The 20,373-nt window shown below is 41.0% G+C and overlaps 1 protein-coding gene across 1 annotated transcript in view; it reads right to left on the reverse strand.

Moving 5' to 3' along the window:
• Positions 1 to 20,373, reverse strand: part of LOC141905973 (nonsense-mediated mRNA decay factor SMG5-like) — a 41,863-nt gene that overhangs the window by 18,891 nt on the left and 2,599 nt on the right. Inside the window, exons 7-26 of the mRNA XM_074795103.1 lie at positions 20,201 to 20,279; positions 19,961 to 20,086; positions 19,803 to 19,871; positions 19,469 to 19,671; positions 18,713 to 18,948; positions 18,238 to 18,319; positions 17,643 to 17,836; positions 16,834 to 17,059; positions 16,294 to 16,401; positions 16,144 to 16,210; positions 15,471 to 15,600; positions 15,280 to 15,355; positions 14,969 to 15,159; positions 14,415 to 14,564; positions 6,404 to 6,463; positions 5,649 to 5,805; positions 5,446 to 5,536; positions 5,156 to 5,236; positions 4,770 to 4,927; positions 3,762 to 3,902 (exon numbers count right to left, since the gene is read on the reverse strand). Coding sequence (XP_074651204.1) covers positions 3,832 to 3,902; positions 4,770 to 4,927; positions 5,156 to 5,236; positions 5,446 to 5,536; positions 5,649 to 5,805; positions 6,404 to 6,463; positions 14,415 to 14,564; positions 14,969 to 15,159; positions 15,280 to 15,355; positions 15,471 to 15,600; positions 16,144 to 16,210; positions 16,294 to 16,401; positions 16,834 to 17,059; positions 17,643 to 17,836; positions 18,238 to 18,319; positions 18,713 to 18,948; positions 19,469 to 19,671; positions 19,803 to 19,871; positions 19,961 to 20,086; positions 20,201 to 20,279 — 2,555 coding nt within the window. The 3' untranslated portion in view covers positions 3,762 to 3,831. The remainder of the gene's footprint in view (positions 1 to 3,761; positions 3,903 to 4,769; positions 4,928 to 5,155; positions 5,237 to 5,445; positions 5,537 to 5,648; positions 5,806 to 6,403; positions 6,464 to 14,414; positions 14,565 to 14,968; positions 15,160 to 15,279; positions 15,356 to 15,470; positions 15,601 to 16,143; positions 16,211 to 16,293; positions 16,402 to 16,833; positions 17,060 to 17,642; positions 17,837 to 18,237; positions 18,320 to 18,712; positions 18,949 to 19,468; positions 19,672 to 19,802; positions 19,872 to 19,960; positions 20,087 to 20,200; positions 20,280 to 20,373) is intronic.

Raw genomic sequence — 20,373 nt, forward strand, 5'->3', positions numbered from 1 at the left:
AAAACAGGTTTTTTCGCCATTTCGATTAGCCGGGGTGACATAATTCGATTTTTACGAGTACCCGCGAAATGTGGTGATTACGAATGGATGCAGTCATTTATCAATTATGAAGACCCATTTTCCACGACGGTCGTTACTTGTAAAGTGATCATACACGCATTATATCAACAACTCCACGCAGACAGACAGACAGACAGACGTACGATTCATGCATATTCGAAACACTAATAATTCATCATTGGAAATGCATGATATGATCATCGACAAGATCGCTCGAGCATTTTTGGCCCAAATCGGGCCCGAGCCCGTTTAGCCCATACAAAATTCTGGCTGGCTGGCTGGTTGGCTGGCTGGCTGGCTGGCTGACTCCCCAGGTGACCCTCTACACACACTGTCATACGTTGCCGAAGTCTTCAGTGAGATTGCATGAACCTCGAACCTCGACTGACTGACTGACTGACTGACTGACTGACTGACTGACTGACTGACTCCCCAGGTGACCCTCTACACACACTGTCATATGTTGCCGAAGTCTTCAGTGAGATTGCATGAACCTCGAACCTCGACTCTCTCTCAGTAAGCCAGCAGATCGTATTTCATGCGCGTCGTATTGCAGACATCTGACAGAATTATCCATTAAAAGCCGTTTTCATTAACTATAAGTGTGACGATTGAAAGGTTTGTTGCCATGGATACAATATTAATCGACCGAACGCTTTATTATACGACATAATCCGCGATTGTGCTCGGATTGTTCAAAGACGACCGACTGCCGAGAGCCTCGCGTTCAGTCAGTGGTCGACGGCTCAACATGTCTCCTTACATCGGGGAACATGTCTTATATCTTTAGATATGAACTTTAACAGACTGGGTATCTTGAATGTTAGTTTTATGCAGCATCAGACTACCTGATATCTCTAAGTTGTAGTAACTTTCACTAAAAATGAGAGCAAATTGACATCAAAAATAGGTTTAATTGAAAATGAACTAGAAATGATTCTGAGAGTATTTTGATGTTTTTGGGAATAGCTGAGCTCTGTAGAAACCGCTGTCAAATACAGTCGTAGATGGGCGTGTAACATATTTTTGCCCAATCTATTACAGGTCTTTGGAATTCTCCGCTACAAGAGGAAAAGCATGAAAGGAAAGAGACAGTTGGGTGATGAGAGAGTGGGGAGAGAGGGAGAGGAGAGAGTGGGAAAAGGAGAGAGTGGGGTTGTCATAGTTTTTCAATACAAATGTATAGGGTTGTTTTTTATTCGAAAAGACCCAAATCTTATACGGACAACAAACACATCTTGAACGCGCCTGCCTCGTCCAGCTCGACACTACCACACCGACGTACTCGACCGAGTTTTCCAGTCCAAACTATTACAAGAAAGAGCACTCGGTTTGTAAGAAAAAGAGGCCCATATGTCAGCACCGCAGAATGAGTATATATACTTGTCAGCGCGAATGACACTTCATATATGACTGAAGTAGAGCCATTAATGTACTTCACATTTGAAGGGCGTGAAAATGTTACAAGTACGTACAATATGCAATGTACATACGCTCGCAATGTACATACGCTCCTCGTGCTCTCGCGATGATGATGTAAAGGGTTTGTATTAGTTAGTAATGCAGTTGGGTATAGGTAGGGCAACCGACCCCCGTGTATTTCATAAAGTCTACTCTCGACTTCGCGCCTATGTAATAACCCCAACACATATTACGATGTCAAGTGCCTTAATCATCGGTGAATTAGATATAGATTGTGTCTATTGGGGAATTACGATAAAAATACACTATCCTAGAATATGCGGAATACACATGCATTTCTCAACTACTCGTCGACGGTCAAATTTAGGACCGCGATATCATCGGTACCAGTAGCGAACAAAATTCGCGCGATTATTTTTCTCGAAATACAACCCCCGGATGTAATGACGTTCGAATATTACGTATCCATCGGTAATTGCGATTGTAATGAGAACTCACACGCAGGCAGACGGACTGTGAGTGTCAAACACTCAATAAAATTTCGAGTACAGTTACTACAACACCGGAGTCCATTGAAAACACTGTCGTCAGCGTACGCTAAAGTTCTCGCCCGAATCGATACAACCGGAGACACGGTGCTACGCGAGCGTCACCTGGCGATAGAACCGCGAACCGTGCAGAGCGAGATTACGAGATGAAAGCGCGTTCCGCCGCAATAAACGACGCATAAATTGAAAGACCGCAAGCGGTACCCGCGCCGTGTGGTATTCCAAGATAATGGCAGAGTCGCAATTTCAATTGGGTTCCAAACTAGTGCGGTATCAATTTGCTTTTCAATAGGTTATTATCAAGGATATATATATATATATATATATATATATATATATATATATATCTATATATATCTATGATAGGAATAGATACATATCAATTATGAAAATTCTATTAACTTGTTCTCAAGGGAGAGACGTAAAGGCAATTCATGAGTTAAAAAACACGCACGGCATATCAAATCCCAATATTCTATACCGGGAATATATACATATATTTACGAATTTCTTTTCGTTTTGTGTCATACGCTTCACAACTCACACGGCCCTCTCTCTTCTTATGAAGAAATTTTGGCAAGCCAACACCACCACTACCCCCTGACGTCTCATGTTTAACAATAACACATTCAATGCGTTCTCGCCGGGTTTGTCTGCGACTAGCAATTGTGCAAACAATGCGCCGCCGCTCGAAATACACCCAGGGGTTAGACACTCGGATTTTAAACACTACTTAACGAACCGGCGAGCCGTGACGAATAGCCCGGGCTACGAGAGAGGCCGGCTATTGTTTTGAGCGGGCAGCCACTTGCGCTCGAAAATATTTGGAAGCGTTTATTGTTCGAAGTGGGCAACATTAAAGGAAGGCGTGTCCCGTCGCTCGGTATTATTGTAATGGTTTTCTATGCAGCTCCGCGACGAGGTGAAATTATAAACACCTGCTGAGCTCCGGGAGAGAGAACGGGCGCCTTTATAACGAATCACTCGACCAATAAGAAATCGGAGTCATAACGAGCCAATCAATGCCCGGCGTATGTTTCGAAAATCGACGCGGACCAGTTTTTGGGAGGATCTCTCTCGTTTAGAAGTGGTCGGGAACTCTCTCTCGTTCTGTCGTCGCTGTTATTTCTCTACTCGTAGTGAAGAAGAATGGCGCGAAATGAAAGCGTGATTCAGAACTAGACGTCGTATTCATAATCATTCATACTTAAAAACGATGCTTTTGTCGAACGGCGATCGTTGTATGCGCGCGTATTTATTTTCATGTAGATTTTTCCAACCCCCTGACCGCGCCGTACGCATGACTGATCCGAAATCGATTCCCACGAAATTGTCTCCGCAAATTTGAAAAAGCCCGCATGAATTTCGAATGTTTATATCTAGATCGATGGCTTTTTGTCGATGCTAAAGCGGGATGTTTCGAAAAGTATTTGAATAGATATTGTCCGAAATCGCGAAATTCTGAACCCAGTTCCATACACCGCGGGCCAGTTTTTGTTTTGTCGGAAAACGAGTCAAAATTAACCGGGACTATCTTAAAGGGAAAACCAACTTTTCGCCCCATCATTACTCGGCGGTTTTGTCAGTTCGTTGTATACAAGAAATAGTTCTAAGCTTTCAGTAAAACGATAGAGAGTGTTTCAATGTTAAACATCGACAAGAAGAACAAGTCTTTTCAAAGGACTCTCGAGTTACAGATGAATAAGAAATGAGGGAGTTCTTTTACCGTACCTTTTGAAGGTGCACACATCTCCAGGAGTTCTGCTCTCACTCTCTGCTCATGCCAGAGAGCTCAGCCACATCAGCCTTTTTCACTGTGAGTGGCTTCTTTCCACTTTTTATAGAAGTCTTTCACACTTTCAACATTAATACCTGAAAAACGAAAAATTTTATGCCATGAGTCACGATAATTTCTTGAATACTGACGCAGCTCTGACCGGCTCAGAGTTGAAATTTCAATTGAAGGTTTAATGAAGTTTGAGTTGAGACCCCAGCATTCCTCTCCACAAGAGGTTTTAGAGGGGCAACCAGGGCCTTTCATTTTCACATCCACCCCACTAAAATCAGCCACCCCTTATAAAATATCTTCTGTCCCTACCAGAGTGGATGCCAATATTCTATCAATGATAATTCTATCTGATAATTGCTTTGACATATATTGAGCTAATGTGAAAAATAGAAGATGACGCTTAATTTTCTTGGGGGTTGGGGGGACTGTCAAATGCCTTGCTACTTCAGCATCCACGGTGTCATACACAAAAATGAATGCAGCCCCTTTCAGTACATGGAGAACACTGTAACCCAGTCCTGGCTACCTAGATAAAACAATAGTATGTTACTGAATAGAAGAATTCTTTCTGTCAACAGATGCTGCACAAATGAACATACTCAGACAAAACAATAGGCTTCGTTAAGCCGTGTGAAATGAAGGGGTAACTTTATCTGGTCGGAATCTAGGGGACTCAGCAGGTTGCTTAAAATTAGTAGCCACGGGGCGTCGAAGGCTCCCGATGTAGGTCTTCAACTCTGATTACTGAATCACAGCAAGTACAGGATCCATTGAGTGACGCGCTGCACGCACGTTCACAATCAACCGGATTCACCTACACCTCTACATCAGCTGTCAAATACACTGATCTGATCTGTCAAATACACTGATCTGACAGAGTGCCAAGCTGACCGGGGAACGAAGTCGTACAGAATCGCACTACGGAGAATAGAAATCTTTCATCGACTCACCCTCGTGTTTAACCGTATTGACAGCCCGTTTCAAACTGGCGCTCGTACCGGCAGTTTCTTCGGTCAGATTCGTCAACAAGCAGACTAAATCTTTCGGCTTACAGTCGGTGCGCTGCGCGGCGAAATACTTGCAGCAGTTGATAATCTGCATGAAATACCTGAAATATCATCAACAAAATACTACGAGAAATACGGAATACGTATCGCACAAGATCCGGGCCCAGTAGAACAGTTGCGACATATGTCCAAAATTGATCTTAATGAGATTGATCGAAACTAATCAGGGTCTAGAGCAATAACATGTAAACAAGTTTTAGTCGTTGGGTTGAAAATTTCCTCACCAAAACCGCTGTTGCCCACCCGCCTTCATTTGTAGCCATTCTTACCACATGTCTGGATCTTTTCTTTTGAGATTTTTTGGCGGCGAAGCGTTGACTTTTTCGGAACTTTTCTGCGCCCTTACATAGCTGAAAGATCAGAGGATAATTCAATACGGTTTCCTCTATAAAGACGGCCACGAAATGCCACACGAAGATATTCAGGAACACGCTGGATTCGGATGTGATGAGTAGCTTTAGTTATGAGTAAGAGTTTAATTAGTTCATTTATTCAACTGCAGGGGGTCGAATTTCAACCTAGAATCGCGGAACCGGGTCAAGAAGAAATAACATTGTACCGATTGCCTTTCTTGAATTCGTTTTCCAGCCATCTGATCGCATCTCGAGCTTTCGAACTTTCCTTCTTCAAGTTATCGAGGTTGTCAATCACTGCAAATGATACGATTCTTAAGAGTGCTTACATAAAAAATCGGTTACGCAAAAATCCGCTAGATGGCAGCACGTAGTACGCCGTTCGCGCTCGGATGCGATTTATGTTTACCTGCTAATGGAATAATGATGATGAATCTAGCGCTGTTGATCATAGATCTTACATTGTCTAAACCTTCGCACAACGCAGTTACATCTACTACGACGTACGGTGGAAGAATCGGATGATTATCTAACTTCAACGAACCTTCCAGTTGATTCACTTCAGCCTGGAGTAGAAGAAAGCGTTTTTGATGGTCAAAGGTTTAGTGATCTAATACACTCAATGCTCGATTATCAGCCTAGTCGAACTAATGCAGGTCGGCCACTTTCCGCCCATTTACAAATGCCCTGAGTTTTCTCTGATTTTTCTATGTTATTACACAAATTTCCCTGAGTAAATTCTGAGGAATTCCTCGGTTTGAAATGATACAATTCATTCATTTTTTTCATCGAAGCACATATTGATAAAGAAACACACGGTCAATAACACCATCCAAATTTTCCAGGTTTTTGGCAAACTTTGTCAAATTCCATGAGATTCCCCTGATTTTTTTCTAGAGTGTCAAGGGTTTCCAGGTCAGTGGCCACCCTGTAATGCACTCAACACTCGATTATCAGCCTGTTTCAACCAATGTCTCGTTGGTGGATAGATGGTGGTGGGCTAGATCAAGTCGATATGCGCACCATTATCACCTAGCTTAACCTACACATATGAACGTGAATATAAATGGATTTTATGTGTATTGGGCCAGAGGTCGATTACCTGGGATTCAGAATCTGAGGGTGCAAGATAATCAAGTGTTGACTGTATTTACGAATTCATACCTGGAGCCTTAACTGAGCCATGTCGCGCATCAGTTGATTCCTCTTCGTTTCTGTATCCACCTTAAAAATGAGAAAAACAAAACGGAATCAAATAAAAGCGATCGGATCGGCGCAAGACTAATCGAATTAGAAGTAGAGATATATCTATTCCTAGGATGTACATAACGCTGCGTTTGATATGGCTTCGGATCTGAATCATAGCAAGTGTTTTTTTTTTTCACCGGTGGCGCCGTCGACCACGCCCGATAGGTAAGAGGAAGCGTAACAAAAAAAATGTCGGCTATATTCGCACTGATAATTCAACTGATAGACCATCCCGATTCATACCCGGCTTCACAATTGAGACAAGATAACCTCACCCGAGTCAAATTTGTCCAGGGCCAACCATTTACATGGTGCCAAATGGGTCCATGCCTGCTTGATACGGACCAAATTTGGCATGACTAAAAATATCAGACCAAATTCTAGCATGGGTCATGTGAATGCTAAGTGGTTCTGTAAGTCGCTTGCCACAGCATTGTTTTCATAGTATTTCAGTAACAAGTGAGTGATTTACATGTGGCATGGGCTCTCTAATTAAGCACGGGCCAAATTGGACTCGGCCCTGATCTGGGCCAGTTTTACCCGGGCTAAATCATAAATATAATTGTGGCTTTAAGTCTTGGGTAGTGATGCCAATCGAGCCATTAAAAAAAAAAGCTCTCCAGGCAAATCTACGACAAATTGGTTGAATTCATTTGAGATTGATCATAGGTTATACATGTATTTTCGGCTATAGTTACAGCCTGGTCTGACATTACGACTTCACTTTCAACTGCAATTTGAGTTAGAGTTGAAATGCACGAATTTGAGGAAAAAAGTACACGCATTTTTCAAAGGACGGTCGTCGATGCGTGAACAATAGACTAGGAATCACGCCCGGAGGGTGTCGAATAACTCCACGTGATTAAAATTATTTCCCGTGGCAGGCTTAATAAGTGATTTGGTCACGGTCCCGAAGCCATGCACGACCGAGTCCAATTTAGCAATCAAATCAAGTCTCTGTCGTAGTCGCGCGATATATCGGCGCGCTGCCGTTACAAACCATCCCGTCTTGCGATTGGTCATTACGGTTAACCAATCGTAATTAACTACAAATCGAAGTACTCAGTACGTAGACGTACTTATATAGGCCGCACGCAGATCAAAAGCCAGTGAGTTTTTAATATCGGGGACTCATCAATATAATTTCTATGTAGTTAACAGACATGTTATTATTGCGATCGACTTTTTTCTTTCGGCCTAATCAGTTTTCATCGAAGCACAAAGCAGATAAGTCATAAGTCAGCTGGTGCGTGGCAAAAATGTAGTAAAACGTATTGATCGTTTCTGCAGTCTTATCAGAGAGCTTATTATTACTGAAAGAATTCTGCAAGATTTTACGGCCCTAAGAACTGACTACAATTCGGCCCTTTCGCATGATTCGTAGGGCCCAAGTTTTTTTCATAAAAGATTTCGAAATTTCCCCTTCGAGACAAAACCCAGTTCTGGTCAGGACATCGTTCGTCGGTCAATTGAACGCAGCATTGCCTTCGAGCGGCAATTTTCCTCTATCCAACTGTAATCGTTGTACCTCCCTCTTACCAAATCTAACGATTGCTCTTTCCCATGCGCGCCAATACTTTCCATTACGTTGATGGATAGGTCTATACGCGTTATTGCAAAAACCGGCGATTCCACACCCCTTTTCCTGATAGAAAGTAAACTATCAAATAATAAACTGGTATTGAAATCCATACAACAGTCGTCAGTATTGGATATGATATCGAATACTGTGGCAAATATTTGACTTTCGCAGCATTTATGTCGTTGATATTTGTGCACACGTTCTCGATGACAGAAGCACTTCACCGGTGCAGAGAGAGAGAAAGAGAGCGAGAGAGAGAGAGAGAGGGGGGGGAAAGAGAGTGATGTTGAGAGCGATTTGCTGGTGTTATAAATGCCGACCATAATCAATACGCATAACACATGTACCTACGAGAGGGTCCTGCGCTATGACGACGACGCGACACGATGGCGCGAATGAGAAACGAGTAGGAATGCAATATTGACGGAATCAGAAAGCAAAATTAATATCACTGTCCGTTTACAAAGTGAAATTTACAAAGTGAAATTTGTATGTTCGATTTGTGGATGCACAAAGTCGTGATACACTACTGGTGCGGTTGAGAAGGGGGCTGCGGGGAGAGGAGGGAGGGATCTGGGGCCAGTTGTTCAAAGGTTGGTTAAAGATAACCGGCGGATAAATACTATAGTAACAATGGACTTTCAATTGTCACTATGTCAACTATCCACCGGTTAAATCTAACCAACTTTTGAGCACCTGGCTTCGGAGGGGTGACAAATAAGAGGGAGGGAAGAAACCTACATACATTGTGAGAGGGAAGATTTCGCCGACAGGAAGAGATGGGTGGGAAGGAATGATAGAGGTGGGAGAGAGGAAGAGAATAAAGGGATGAAGAGAGAGAGAGTCGAAAAGATTATTAGGGTAGGTAGGAGGGGGAGGCATTCAGGAGTAAGGGGAAAGTAGGATGAAAAAGAACGCGAGGCCGGAGAGGTACGAACAAAGAGGAACAAAGAGAGGGAGCACGAAAGATAAAAGAGAGAGGACAGAAGGGAAGGAGGCACAGCAGAAAAATATTATAGCTGATTTAGCATAAACAAACATTCATGAAATCTATATGAATATGACAGAGTTAGTTAGCTCGGCTCGGCGGTGCTGGCTCCCGCGTGTGTTGTCATAGTTGTTTAAATATTTAAGACTGTTTAAACTGTCGAAGCGTCGGGGGACAAAAATATCGCGCCGTATTTACCCGGCGTAACAGAACCAGCTGCTTAAAATCAACACCCGAGGTGGCGAAAATATACCGCAGTAGTTCGACGGGCAAACAGAAACCTATTAAAATTCAAACTAATATTTACTTTCGAAGAAAGGTGGAAGGTATACAGAGTATGCATACATCAGTGAAATTCAGCCGTAGTTCCGGTGCACAATATACAGGCATCTGTGATTGGTCAACAAATGCCAAGTAATAAGATGTGCAAATTGATAGGTCACAATCGCAGCGATCACACGAAGACAATTTGGCCTGGGCCAAACTGGCTCGTAACAGGCCCGAGTCAAATTTGACCTGTGCCTTATTAGTCATCCACTCACTCGTGTGAGACACTTCCAGAACTGGCTGGGGCCCATTTAGCCCTGGTGATTGAGCCTATTGGACAATGAGGACTCTACGTTTGACTGTAGCACTCAAGAGGATTCCGCTAGTGGCAAGTGAGGATCCACCTGACATTGCTAGCGTGCATTCAGACTCCCCGATTCATTGTTAGATTCAATGAAAATCAATAATTTCTCGAATTCTATGAACAATGAATAGAAATTATGCTATGATTTGCCTAATTTCTCACGTACGAGGCTGAAAATCTAGATGACAACTAACTGAGTTGTTGCAATGAAATGCAGTGCATTCAGCAGTATAGCTGGTTGCACAGTGTCCTCTCATTCAGGTATCGCATCGAAGCATCAACGCATCTAATATTGATGGATGCTGGTTTGCGTCCGCGTAATTCAAGTACAATTCCGATTGATAGATGATTTACATTTTCGAATTGGGTTTTTCGATTCAGATGGGAATGATTCGAAAGTTTTGTAAAACATTTCACGCGCTTGTTAACATGCTTCGCTCAGCATAACCATCGCGAAAAGAGTGTATGCGCATACCATTATACGTAGGCCTATATTTCATATTAGGGCTGTAAGGGCTTAACATTGGTGGACCTCCCACAGAAAATTCAAAACCAGAAGAGGCATTTCTGGTGTCTAACGGCCCGTTTGGATTTATTTTGTCTTTTAAAAGTTTTCTATGCACAAAAATCATTTCAAGACTTAAGGCACATTCGAATTTTGTGAAGGGGGTAGACTAGTCCACCCGGCCTACACCCCTAAATCAACCCTTATAATATATATTTCGTATTTACAGAGCGTAATTAATTTTAAAAGTCAAATATTCTAAGAAAATCTTCAAATCAAATGAGGGCGGGGCGATCGACTGTCAATTTGACGAAGACGAACGAATGGCCAACTTCTGATCCGATATGAAGGAGAGATTAATTAAAGGCAAATATGTAAGTTTGGAGAGAAGTGTAGAAATTGTTGACAGTATCAACACATCTCGCGCACCAATATTGACACAAGTTCCTCTGACACAAGCTGCCAGAGTCAATAGTCGGTGGAATGTTAGTAATCTTCAGTCAGGCATTTCAAATCTTGTTCAAATACAGCCACCACAGCCAGTCTTCAGTAACAAAGTAATAGCAAATATCTACAACATTCATCGCAGCAGCGCAGCAGCGCACAGTGCAGCACAGCAGTCACAGCCAGCCGACTGCGATTCTAATCAAATACCGAGGTCTCTGAACGACAACGACGCGATTAATATAACGCCATCTATGAATATATAGCGAAACCAACCTGCGTATATATTGATTTGTAAATACGGTGATTCCTTAGTGATGTGTAGAATAGAGATATCTCATGAATCAATTCATGGTGAACTAATGTTAGAATTTTTTAAGAGAATGCAATGGGAGAGAGACAGATAGACAGAATGAGATGAGAATAAGGGTCTCGAAGAAGCCCAAGAACCAGTAATTAATAAATCTTCAAAATTTCATCGCATCAAATTCTGCTGTGGGACTTTTCAGGTCATACCACATATCATACATAGTCAGAGGTTAAATTCGACTACAAAACTCCTGAGTTCATTTTCAATGTTTTGACCAGAGATCAGTGTTACTAACCAGACAGTGGTTAAAATGTAACCATATTTCCAAATCTTGAGAATGAGAAGAATTGTCAGAGTTTGTCGATGATTTCTAGCGCGATGCATACAACGAATATAGGTAAAATCATTCTTTTTCAAATCACTAATTTTTCAGAAACTTATAAACATTAAGTGAACAGAGCGGTTTCAGATTCTTCTATAGACTAGCCTGGTAGTAGGACGTAGCGTATTTTCAGACCCCGTCAGTTACGCTTAAAAACACACGAAAACTTCCCGTGTTTCGAAATGAAACTTTCAACAAGAAGAACGAAAAATAATATCGCCGATTCCGTCATATCTGATCAAACAAACGTCCGTGTCGCCCCGGCGGCGTCGGGGGGCTCGTCGCCAGATACGCCGCGAAAAACGACCGTATTTGATTTCGTCTTGTTACTTTAAAGTTTCGCGTGCCGTGAAATTCGGAATAACACGAGGTTATAACATCAGCGGTGAAAACTGAATCGATATCGCCGAGCGCCCGTGAGCTAGTTAACATTACAGGGTCATATTAGCTTATTAAACAGCCCAACGTACATCAAATACTAACAGTCGCGTGTGTACCCGCAATAAACGGCGCAATATATTCAATATACCACCAGGGATAAACATTCCTCGCTCGGCAAAACACGTCGAATATCTCTTCTTTAAACCGAAATTATTGAATTCTACTCTTTTTTTTCGCGCAGATTTAAGGTTTCTCGAAAGCCGCGCAAGAAAAAAGCGAGAAAATGTTATCTACAACATTCTTAACGATGTCGGTTCTAGGTATGGAAATTAAAAAACGTTCTGAAATTGACCCGTTCCATTTCAAAACACAGACCAACAATCTAAAAACCATTTCTCTGCGTGAATAGAAAGTAGGCTTTAGTTGCCTGTCAATCACATCACAGTGACCGGCTGGACTTGTGATGACAGCCGATTTAAAAATGTATGTGAACGTACAGCATTGATCTTGTCCATTCTCAATTTGTCTGTTAGTCCATGGATTCAAGAGTCCACAGTGAGTTCGGCTAATGGCAACTGTAGAGTAGAGCAAGTACAGAGCAACACCGACCTCAATCGAAAGTACGTTCTGGCCCGCTAGAAATTCCCCTAGTCCTAATCAATTAAAAATTGTTTGATTTTTTTACCAGTTCGTTTTTATTATAGCTGTAGAGAGATGACTAGTGAGTTATTGACAGTAATCATATGACACATACGTGTATATATATATGTATATATATGTAGCTGGATGGCGCATTGCCAATTGATACGCAATTCTATCGAGTAATAATTCAAACGTAAACAGAAAATTGATTTAATTGATTCCGTTGAGTAAACATTGATTTGTTCTTGAACTTTCATCTCGAGCCAACAGTTCGCCTACTTACTTATCTATTTCGAGGGCCCAGAACGGATTCCTAGGAGCTTTGCACGAGACCGCAACACCGAGTACAGCGTTTCCCCGATAACGTCGATAAGCTTTTTTCCAAGACCAGTTCGGAGTTCGAGTCCCGGTATACTAACCTATGAATTGCTGGCTTATGAATCATATGTCAAATTAAAAAAAGAAATATTCCATGTCGACAATAATGACGTAAGTGCCGATCAAGGTGCATTGCGAGAGATTAAGGGCTACCGAGGTTAAACCAGACCTTGTTTGACCCCGGTGTAAGGCATCTAAGATAGCATTGTGTAAATAGAAACAGTCTCTCTTGAAGCGGCTCAAAGTTTAACGACGATTTTCAAGCACCTGATTTCAAAGTAGATCTCCTCGAGAGAGAGAGATGACACACACATTCACATGAGACACATTCAAATACTGATAACTTACTTATACACAAGTGTCTAGATTAATGAGATAACATTGTTGTGTGAAAAAACATTATGTACTGACTATTCTAAATATTTATCTATTTCTAAATGTTTACGCATACTCGCAAAATACATGTGTGCTATTTCAACAATAGGGGCCAGTCATGACTTTAAAGTCCAAAAGTGGTCTTAAATCTTAGGACTAGTCTTACATTGTCGGACTGGCTAAAGAACTAAGTTGGTCGTCGACTGGTCTTAAATCTAAGCTCAGACTGTGCACCTGGGATAAATCATTTTGAAATGTTAAGAAAGTTGCAATAATTTGCCTTCATGAACACCTTCAAGTATGATTCAATTGCTATTTCAGTGTTTAGAGCAACAAAGCTGCAACAAAAGATGGCGCTTTTAAATCTCAAATGTAATCACAGAAAAGGGCGTTTACCAAATTTTTCCAAAACCGAGCATTTATAAGACTTCCTCAGACTCGCAATAATAGTCTGCGGTAGGGACTGTTTTTGCGAAGTCACTTTCAATGAAAAACTTTGAGCACCAAATGAAACATTACACGCGCTGTGTACATGCCCGAGTATGACGTCAACTAGCCGTGGACTACCCAGCAGTCAATATCTGAGTAAATATGTCAAAACCATATCAGCTGAACGGCGAAATTGCTTCGTAAATAGTACCTTTGGACGAAGCCGGGCAAGAAGTAGACACAATTATAAACAGTAGTGATTACTGAAATGGTCAACAGACCAAAGATAACGCTGTAATAGTATAAACAACTATTTACACAACAATTCGAGAAGCTTTCGGGCACCGCTCGCTGTAGTGGCCGTTTATTGTTGTTTGTTGATCAATCAAATATGGCTCGTGTCAAAGGGTTAGAAATAATGGCTCTTCTTCGAAATCTTATAATCTGGAGGTACAAGTGCGAACTACCAGATGGCCAGACTATACAGACCAGTGTTACCTAGTCAAAATCAATTCATTTTTCCATATTGAACTTCGAACCGGATTTTTAAATCCTGAATTCAAATTTTATCAAATGAGCCAACAACAAACAGATATTTTCTCGGTATTCGGTGTAGTTTTCATTGATTTACTGTGATTTAGTGGCAGTTGTGAGATAGGTGTGGAGTGGAAATTTCATATTTTTTTCCATTTTTCTTTTTTAACTTTTTTCACTGTAAAACCTTTTGATTATTAACAATTTGACACAATTTCTAAAATTATTTACAGAAATTTCAACTTTTAGTCGACACCAATCTGACCCTGGTTGATGAAATGTAGAAAAAATTGAAGGGCACTATTGGAGTTCCCCTCCTCCCATTCCGCTAGTTTTTTTCACTTACTATTTTTTCCTGTGTCACCTCGTCAGCTTCGACGCTGCCCTCAGTGTGTGCGAAGAACTTTGCTTTCTCGTCGTTGTAAGTCAACGGAATCGTCGCCAGTTTTGCGGCGAAATATCCGAACTTTCGCAGGCAGCATATTCGCAGTAACGTCTAGCAGAAATACACAATACTTTTAACTAAATTTCAAACTAATTTTGGACACTTCTATCACGACAATTGCCATGGTGGCGCTGGGGTATATCAACATGGGAAACGCTCTTATTCTCAACTAAAAACATCACAACACCGTGGATTGATTGTCAGCTTCGTTTCTAGATGAAATCTAAATAGGTAAGGGGTGAGGACACAGCTTAAGCGCCCTTTTCTCATTAATTTCCCTTAAAAATATTTGGCAAGGCCCCCACACCTTGCCCCAACATCTGATCTACATTACATGCTTAGGACTAATAGTTCTTCACAAGAAATCTAAACTATTTCAGCTCTCTAGTTGTGTGGTTTAACTGTAGATGGCAGCAGCTTCTGGTGACCTAATTTGAACTTAATTTGTTACTGACCTCCTGTTTTGAGGAGAGAGGCTGCCGCTTGCGTGGGTCGAAGACGATATGCGAATGAATCTCTTGAATCGGTGGTAGATTCTGCAAATCGATGTCTTCACAAACCGGATGTGTTTGTGTCCATTGCTGTTTCAGATTAGCGGCAGCTTTCTTAAGAATATTTGCCAGTATTTCGGAACCACTGCACAAATCTATAACAAATATATTAACAGTGTGTTACTCATCCAAAATATGAAGAAACCAAGTGTTTTAATTACGAGTTTGAATTTTTCTTAAAAAATGAACCCAGAACTAATCACTTCTCACGCTACCTGATGAAGGCAACCTGTCTTCAGATGGAAGTACGTTGAGTAACACAGAAAGCCTCGTCCACAATGTCAGTGAACTCTACAAAATCGATAAGAAAATTTCTCAAGATATGAGAAACGTCCGCAATTTAAAATCATGCTCTATGCATGAATTTAAATTTGAAGAACTGCGTTTCAATCGTTGATACACCGACCTGAGCAGTCGTTTCCAATATGTGCGGATGACAAATCATCCAATCACAGAACACTTTCACGACGGGCATCAAACCTTCTTGATTGATGATCGTTACCAATTCCGAAAGCTTTTTCGACTCCAGTAAACGTCTGTAAGTACATAAAAACGATATCATATCAGTTCCAAGGTTCTAGTGTTAAAAAGAACTCTAACTCTAAGATCTCTTAGTGCATATCTTCAGCGCAATATCCGAGTTGAAAGTCTGAATACCAGATAATCTTATGGGTTGCCCCTAGCAAGAACAAAGGCTAGATACACTAGACTACCAAGTTTGATGTCATATAATTCACTCCTTCCGATCTATCTTCAAATTGCCCCTGAATTACTCTGATGCGAGTGGAGCCTGTAGAGAGAATCCCACAATTATAACGAAAAAGTCCGAAAATGAAACTTCAAGATAGTAGTTTATTTCAACGTTTCGACTATATCCTAATAGTCATCTTCAGGAATAATGACTTATAATTTATTCCTGAAGATGACTATTAGGATATAGTCGAAACGTTGAAATAAACTACTATCTCGAAGTTTCATTTTCGGACTTTTTCGTTATAATTGTGGGATTCTCTCTACATCGCGTCAACACGGATATAGTGTTCTATCAATCGTGAGTGGAGCCTACTGTATATTATTACCTATCGATAACGCTTCCAGTACTGCTTTCACTGCTAGCATCAGCATCGGTATGAAGACTAGAATTCTCTGAAATAACAACGATAAATTACAAGCGATATCCAAAAAATTCGGAATAAGCCCTCAAAAAATCGATTCATACATATGCGCACCTGTATCCGTAGGAATAGCACTCGTATCCGTGTCAGTCTCAATATTGAACGTAGCAATTTTCTCCGTGATTTCCTCGACATATCGCGCTTCAGGATCCATATGAAAACCTGTAAAAAGTCAAAACACGACATGAAAGTCAAGTAAGGTTCTGAAAACTGAAATAAGGTCGGTCAACAAGGGATCAAGCAAAGACACATAGTTTACACTTCATAAACACTTCATAAACTGATAGGCTCATGGCAGGTGTGGTGGGTTTGTAAGGAACACGCAAAGAATGAGCGTAAAATCAAATAATCAAATAAATAAAAGGGACAATTCCTTATTCTCAGATCAAATTAACAGAAAGGGATCATTCTTCAGCATCACGAATATGGGAAGATGTGGACAATTTTTTCATCATGGATGCATATGTACAGCAGTTAAACCCACTTGACGTTAAATCTGGACTAATTTCATCGATCCCAATAGATCTGTATTTAAGCAGGTTCTATTGTATTTTTGAATGACTAAAACTCCACGAGAATCAACTCTACACATACCAGGAGGAACGGCGACCTTCTTCCGGCCTTGGATGACGTCTTTATAAACATCGAGATCGTCGTTGAAATCGATGCCCTGCGTAAAACTCGTCGACGTTACGCCGAACGGTAGCGACGGCAAAATATCCGAATTGTTGAAGAATTCTAACGAGAACGCCTGTAAACTGGCGTCGGACGAGCCGCGCTGATAATCGTGTTGCGAGTCACCGCCGATTGTTAGATCACTCTGAAATATATACCAAGCACTGGATTTGATTTTAACCGTCTGCACCGGTAAAACGGGAGATCCGATGAATCTGCCATTGTTAAATCAGCTTATTAAGAGACCATTAAGACAACGAGGGGCCTGTTGCTCAAAAGTTGGTTAAAGCTAAGACAAATTTATCAAAATGATCCCAGTTCCTGGAACGGTACTTGACAAGTATAGGGTACGCAATTCTGAGTATCATTTGTGGATAAATGTGTTATGTTGGTTTTCATTGCAACAACTATGACCAAAATGTATAACCATTTTTTTCTCAGGTATGTACTCAGGGTTACCATGCTCTTGAGGGCGGTATGGCCAAGAACAGTACCCAAAATTGAGTATATGTTTACCCTTGGATAGATGTGTTGAGTACTATACTTGAAGGAGTACTCGGAATTGAGTATATTTCGATAAATTCGCCCATAATCATTGGATGAATACTGTGTTTAAAATGGATTTTAAGTTGTCACTATGTCAACTATCTACGAGTTAACTCTTGGTCAAACCCCTTACAGGTTTTGAGCGTATAGATACTTCCAAACACAAACTTTGCGATACCTACCTGTGCAGATCCGACGCTCTCCAGGTCGGACTTTTCGGGAGAGTCTTGGTTTTCGCTGAAACCCGGTCGCAGTTCTTGACTCTCCATCAGGTTGTCGCTCTCGTTCGAAGAATCCGTGTTATCCAAGAAATTCATGACTTCTTCTTCGTCGGAGTCGCTCAGTACGACCATACCGCCTCCACTTGGTTTACCACCTGAAAACAGCGGGTAAAAACTTGAAAGATCATGAAGAATCATAATTTTTTGACTTTCAACAAGTCGTAATGGGGAATTGCAACACTATCTATCCCGTTAAATGGCGGAAAGCGAGTTTCACACTGTCAAATATAACTGTGATATTACATTCATTTTTCCTCGATGATTAGTTAAGTCTTTAGAAAACATAATTTGATTTCAAGTGAAATGAAGAAATTGAACACCGAAAACTGAGGAACTACTAGCGAAGCTGATGAATCAGTACTTGCTATAAGTGGGATCCTCGATTGCCACAGTAGCGTTGGAGGTTCTCCATCAGTTGATAGCATCGGTAGCTATCTAGGTTACCTAGTCTAGAGTATTCAGTTAAACCTCAATGACGTAATGACACAGAACTTACCTTCATCTTCCGATTCGTCTGAATCTAAATCACTTCCTCGATTGTTCCGGCGACGTCTTCGAAACATAAACAACTTTTTTGACTGCAATAAAATAGAAATTACAAACAACTGAAATCATACCGGCAGCACACTAACACACTAAGGTAGGAGGGGTCCCAAGTTCAGAAATGCCTACCAAGCATTTGTTAGGGGGGGGGATAGTTTTCAACACAAATGAGGAAAGTTTGGCATGGAAAAAATCGTAGTTTAATCGAAAACCAGAAGTGAATCATTTTAGGTCTATGAATTTAGATCTAGCTTTCAGGAATTTGATGCTTACATAATGAATAGATAGCACAGAAATATATCTAGACGCAGTCCAACAGTTCTGAGTTGAGATTTAACTCAAAGTTAACTCGTTGACAAGGAACTAATTTCGAATAACTGAGAAGTTAAGTCTTACAACTGTGGAACTGAATCCTGATCAAATCTTACTTTATTCGGCGATTTATCTTTACTATCGTCGGTTTTAGCGTCATCCCGATTATCCGGTTCACCGGCTGATTCATCGTCGGACGACACGTCGACATCGAGTGGCGACCCGGCGCCGAGCGTTTTACGAGGATTCTCGAGCTCTTCGAGAGTTCCGGTCAGTCTACTTACGACGTGATTCAGAACGTGCGAAAATAACGCAAGCGTGAACGCGATAGCAGCAGTCACGTACTGAGACCCTGAATAAATAGATGACAATTTTAAACTATGTAAAGCCAAATTGATATCATTTTTTTAAAACTTTACAGTGGATATTTTCTAAGAGACTTACTTCAAGCCTATCGACGGGACCTGCCATCTTGATCACGATAATGACATCATCATTCAACGTCACAAGGGATTCCCTCCTGTCATTCTTTAAGCTGGTGCTGCACCTGGATGCAGGAGTTAAACAGGTTGTCCCAGATGCTTAGATTATGATGTCACTATTGTAATCAAGATTGCAGTGCCGTTCGAAAGGCCCAATGTTACTATAACAATAACGAATGCTGTGACAGATTGTTCAGGTGGCATGTTAGCCAAAAAGTAGCACTTTTCTGCACTTACTGACATTTTAAGAAAAGTAAGCACAAATAAGGCCTTAACACTGAGTAGAGTAACTACATTAACATTCCATGAAGGAAAAGAATGAATTCCAACTCTAATAGTGTCAAACCGGACCAACAACCGTAGAACAGGGCCCTGTACTGTATCGCTTACCACTCATTTGTAGTTGTCTAACGGTCATTATACACATAACGACCAACCTATAAACGATTACATCATCTAAATACGGAACTTTCTCCTCTTCTCGACCGTGAAACGAACCGTTCATCATCAACAGCGGCGGCTGATAGTACATACACAGGTTGAACTGTTGTAACGTCGTCTGGCAACATTCCTGCAGTTCTTTCGAATCGATACTATAGCGAAACGGAATGAGAGAAGAACCATTTAATAACCGGTGAAACAGAGGTATGGGTTATAATTTGAGGGCGCAGTACAATTAAAACAGTAACACAGTTATGATTAGAAGAATAAACTTCATTCATACCCATTATTATTGTGGAAGACATCCATCATGTGCATAAAACCGACCAGACAAGTTTTAACATCTTTATACCTGCAAAAATTGCAATAAAAAATACAGCTGGTTTACCACAGTCGATGGCTGTATGTTCCCTGTGAACCGGTAATGAATGATTAACTCACTGTTGTTGTTCAGGAGGCATATCCCTCGGCGATGCTTGGCAAACTTCCGTAAACTTTTTTCTATTTTTCTCGAACAAACGCTTGAGGTTGCCTTCAGCTCCTTCGAAACTCTGCTCACACATCAAACTAAAAACATACACAAAATGTTACGGTACCGTTAAAGTGTATATGTAGTCGGCCTGTTAAAACGAAACATTCGTTGACTGCAGTAGGTCATTATTTGAAAGTAAAATGACTTACCAGCGATAATAGAAATAAGCAGCAGAACAGCTATAATGTGAATTACCGGCTAAAGTTCCTAGTTGATTCTGTGGCATACCTAACAAACAATGGAAATAATAAAACTAACTACATTCATGGCAAACAAACTACATTTCAATGGAATCTTCTGGTCGATGATAAATGACGTTATT

Source organism: Tubulanus polymorphus, chromosome 5 (assembly GCF_964204645.1).
Source record: "Tubulanus polymorphus chromosome 5, tnTubPoly1.2, whole genome shotgun sequence".
Classification (NCBI taxonomy): Eukaryota; Metazoa; Nemertea; class Palaeonemertea; order Tubulaniformes; family Tubulanidae; genus Tubulanus; species Tubulanus polymorphus.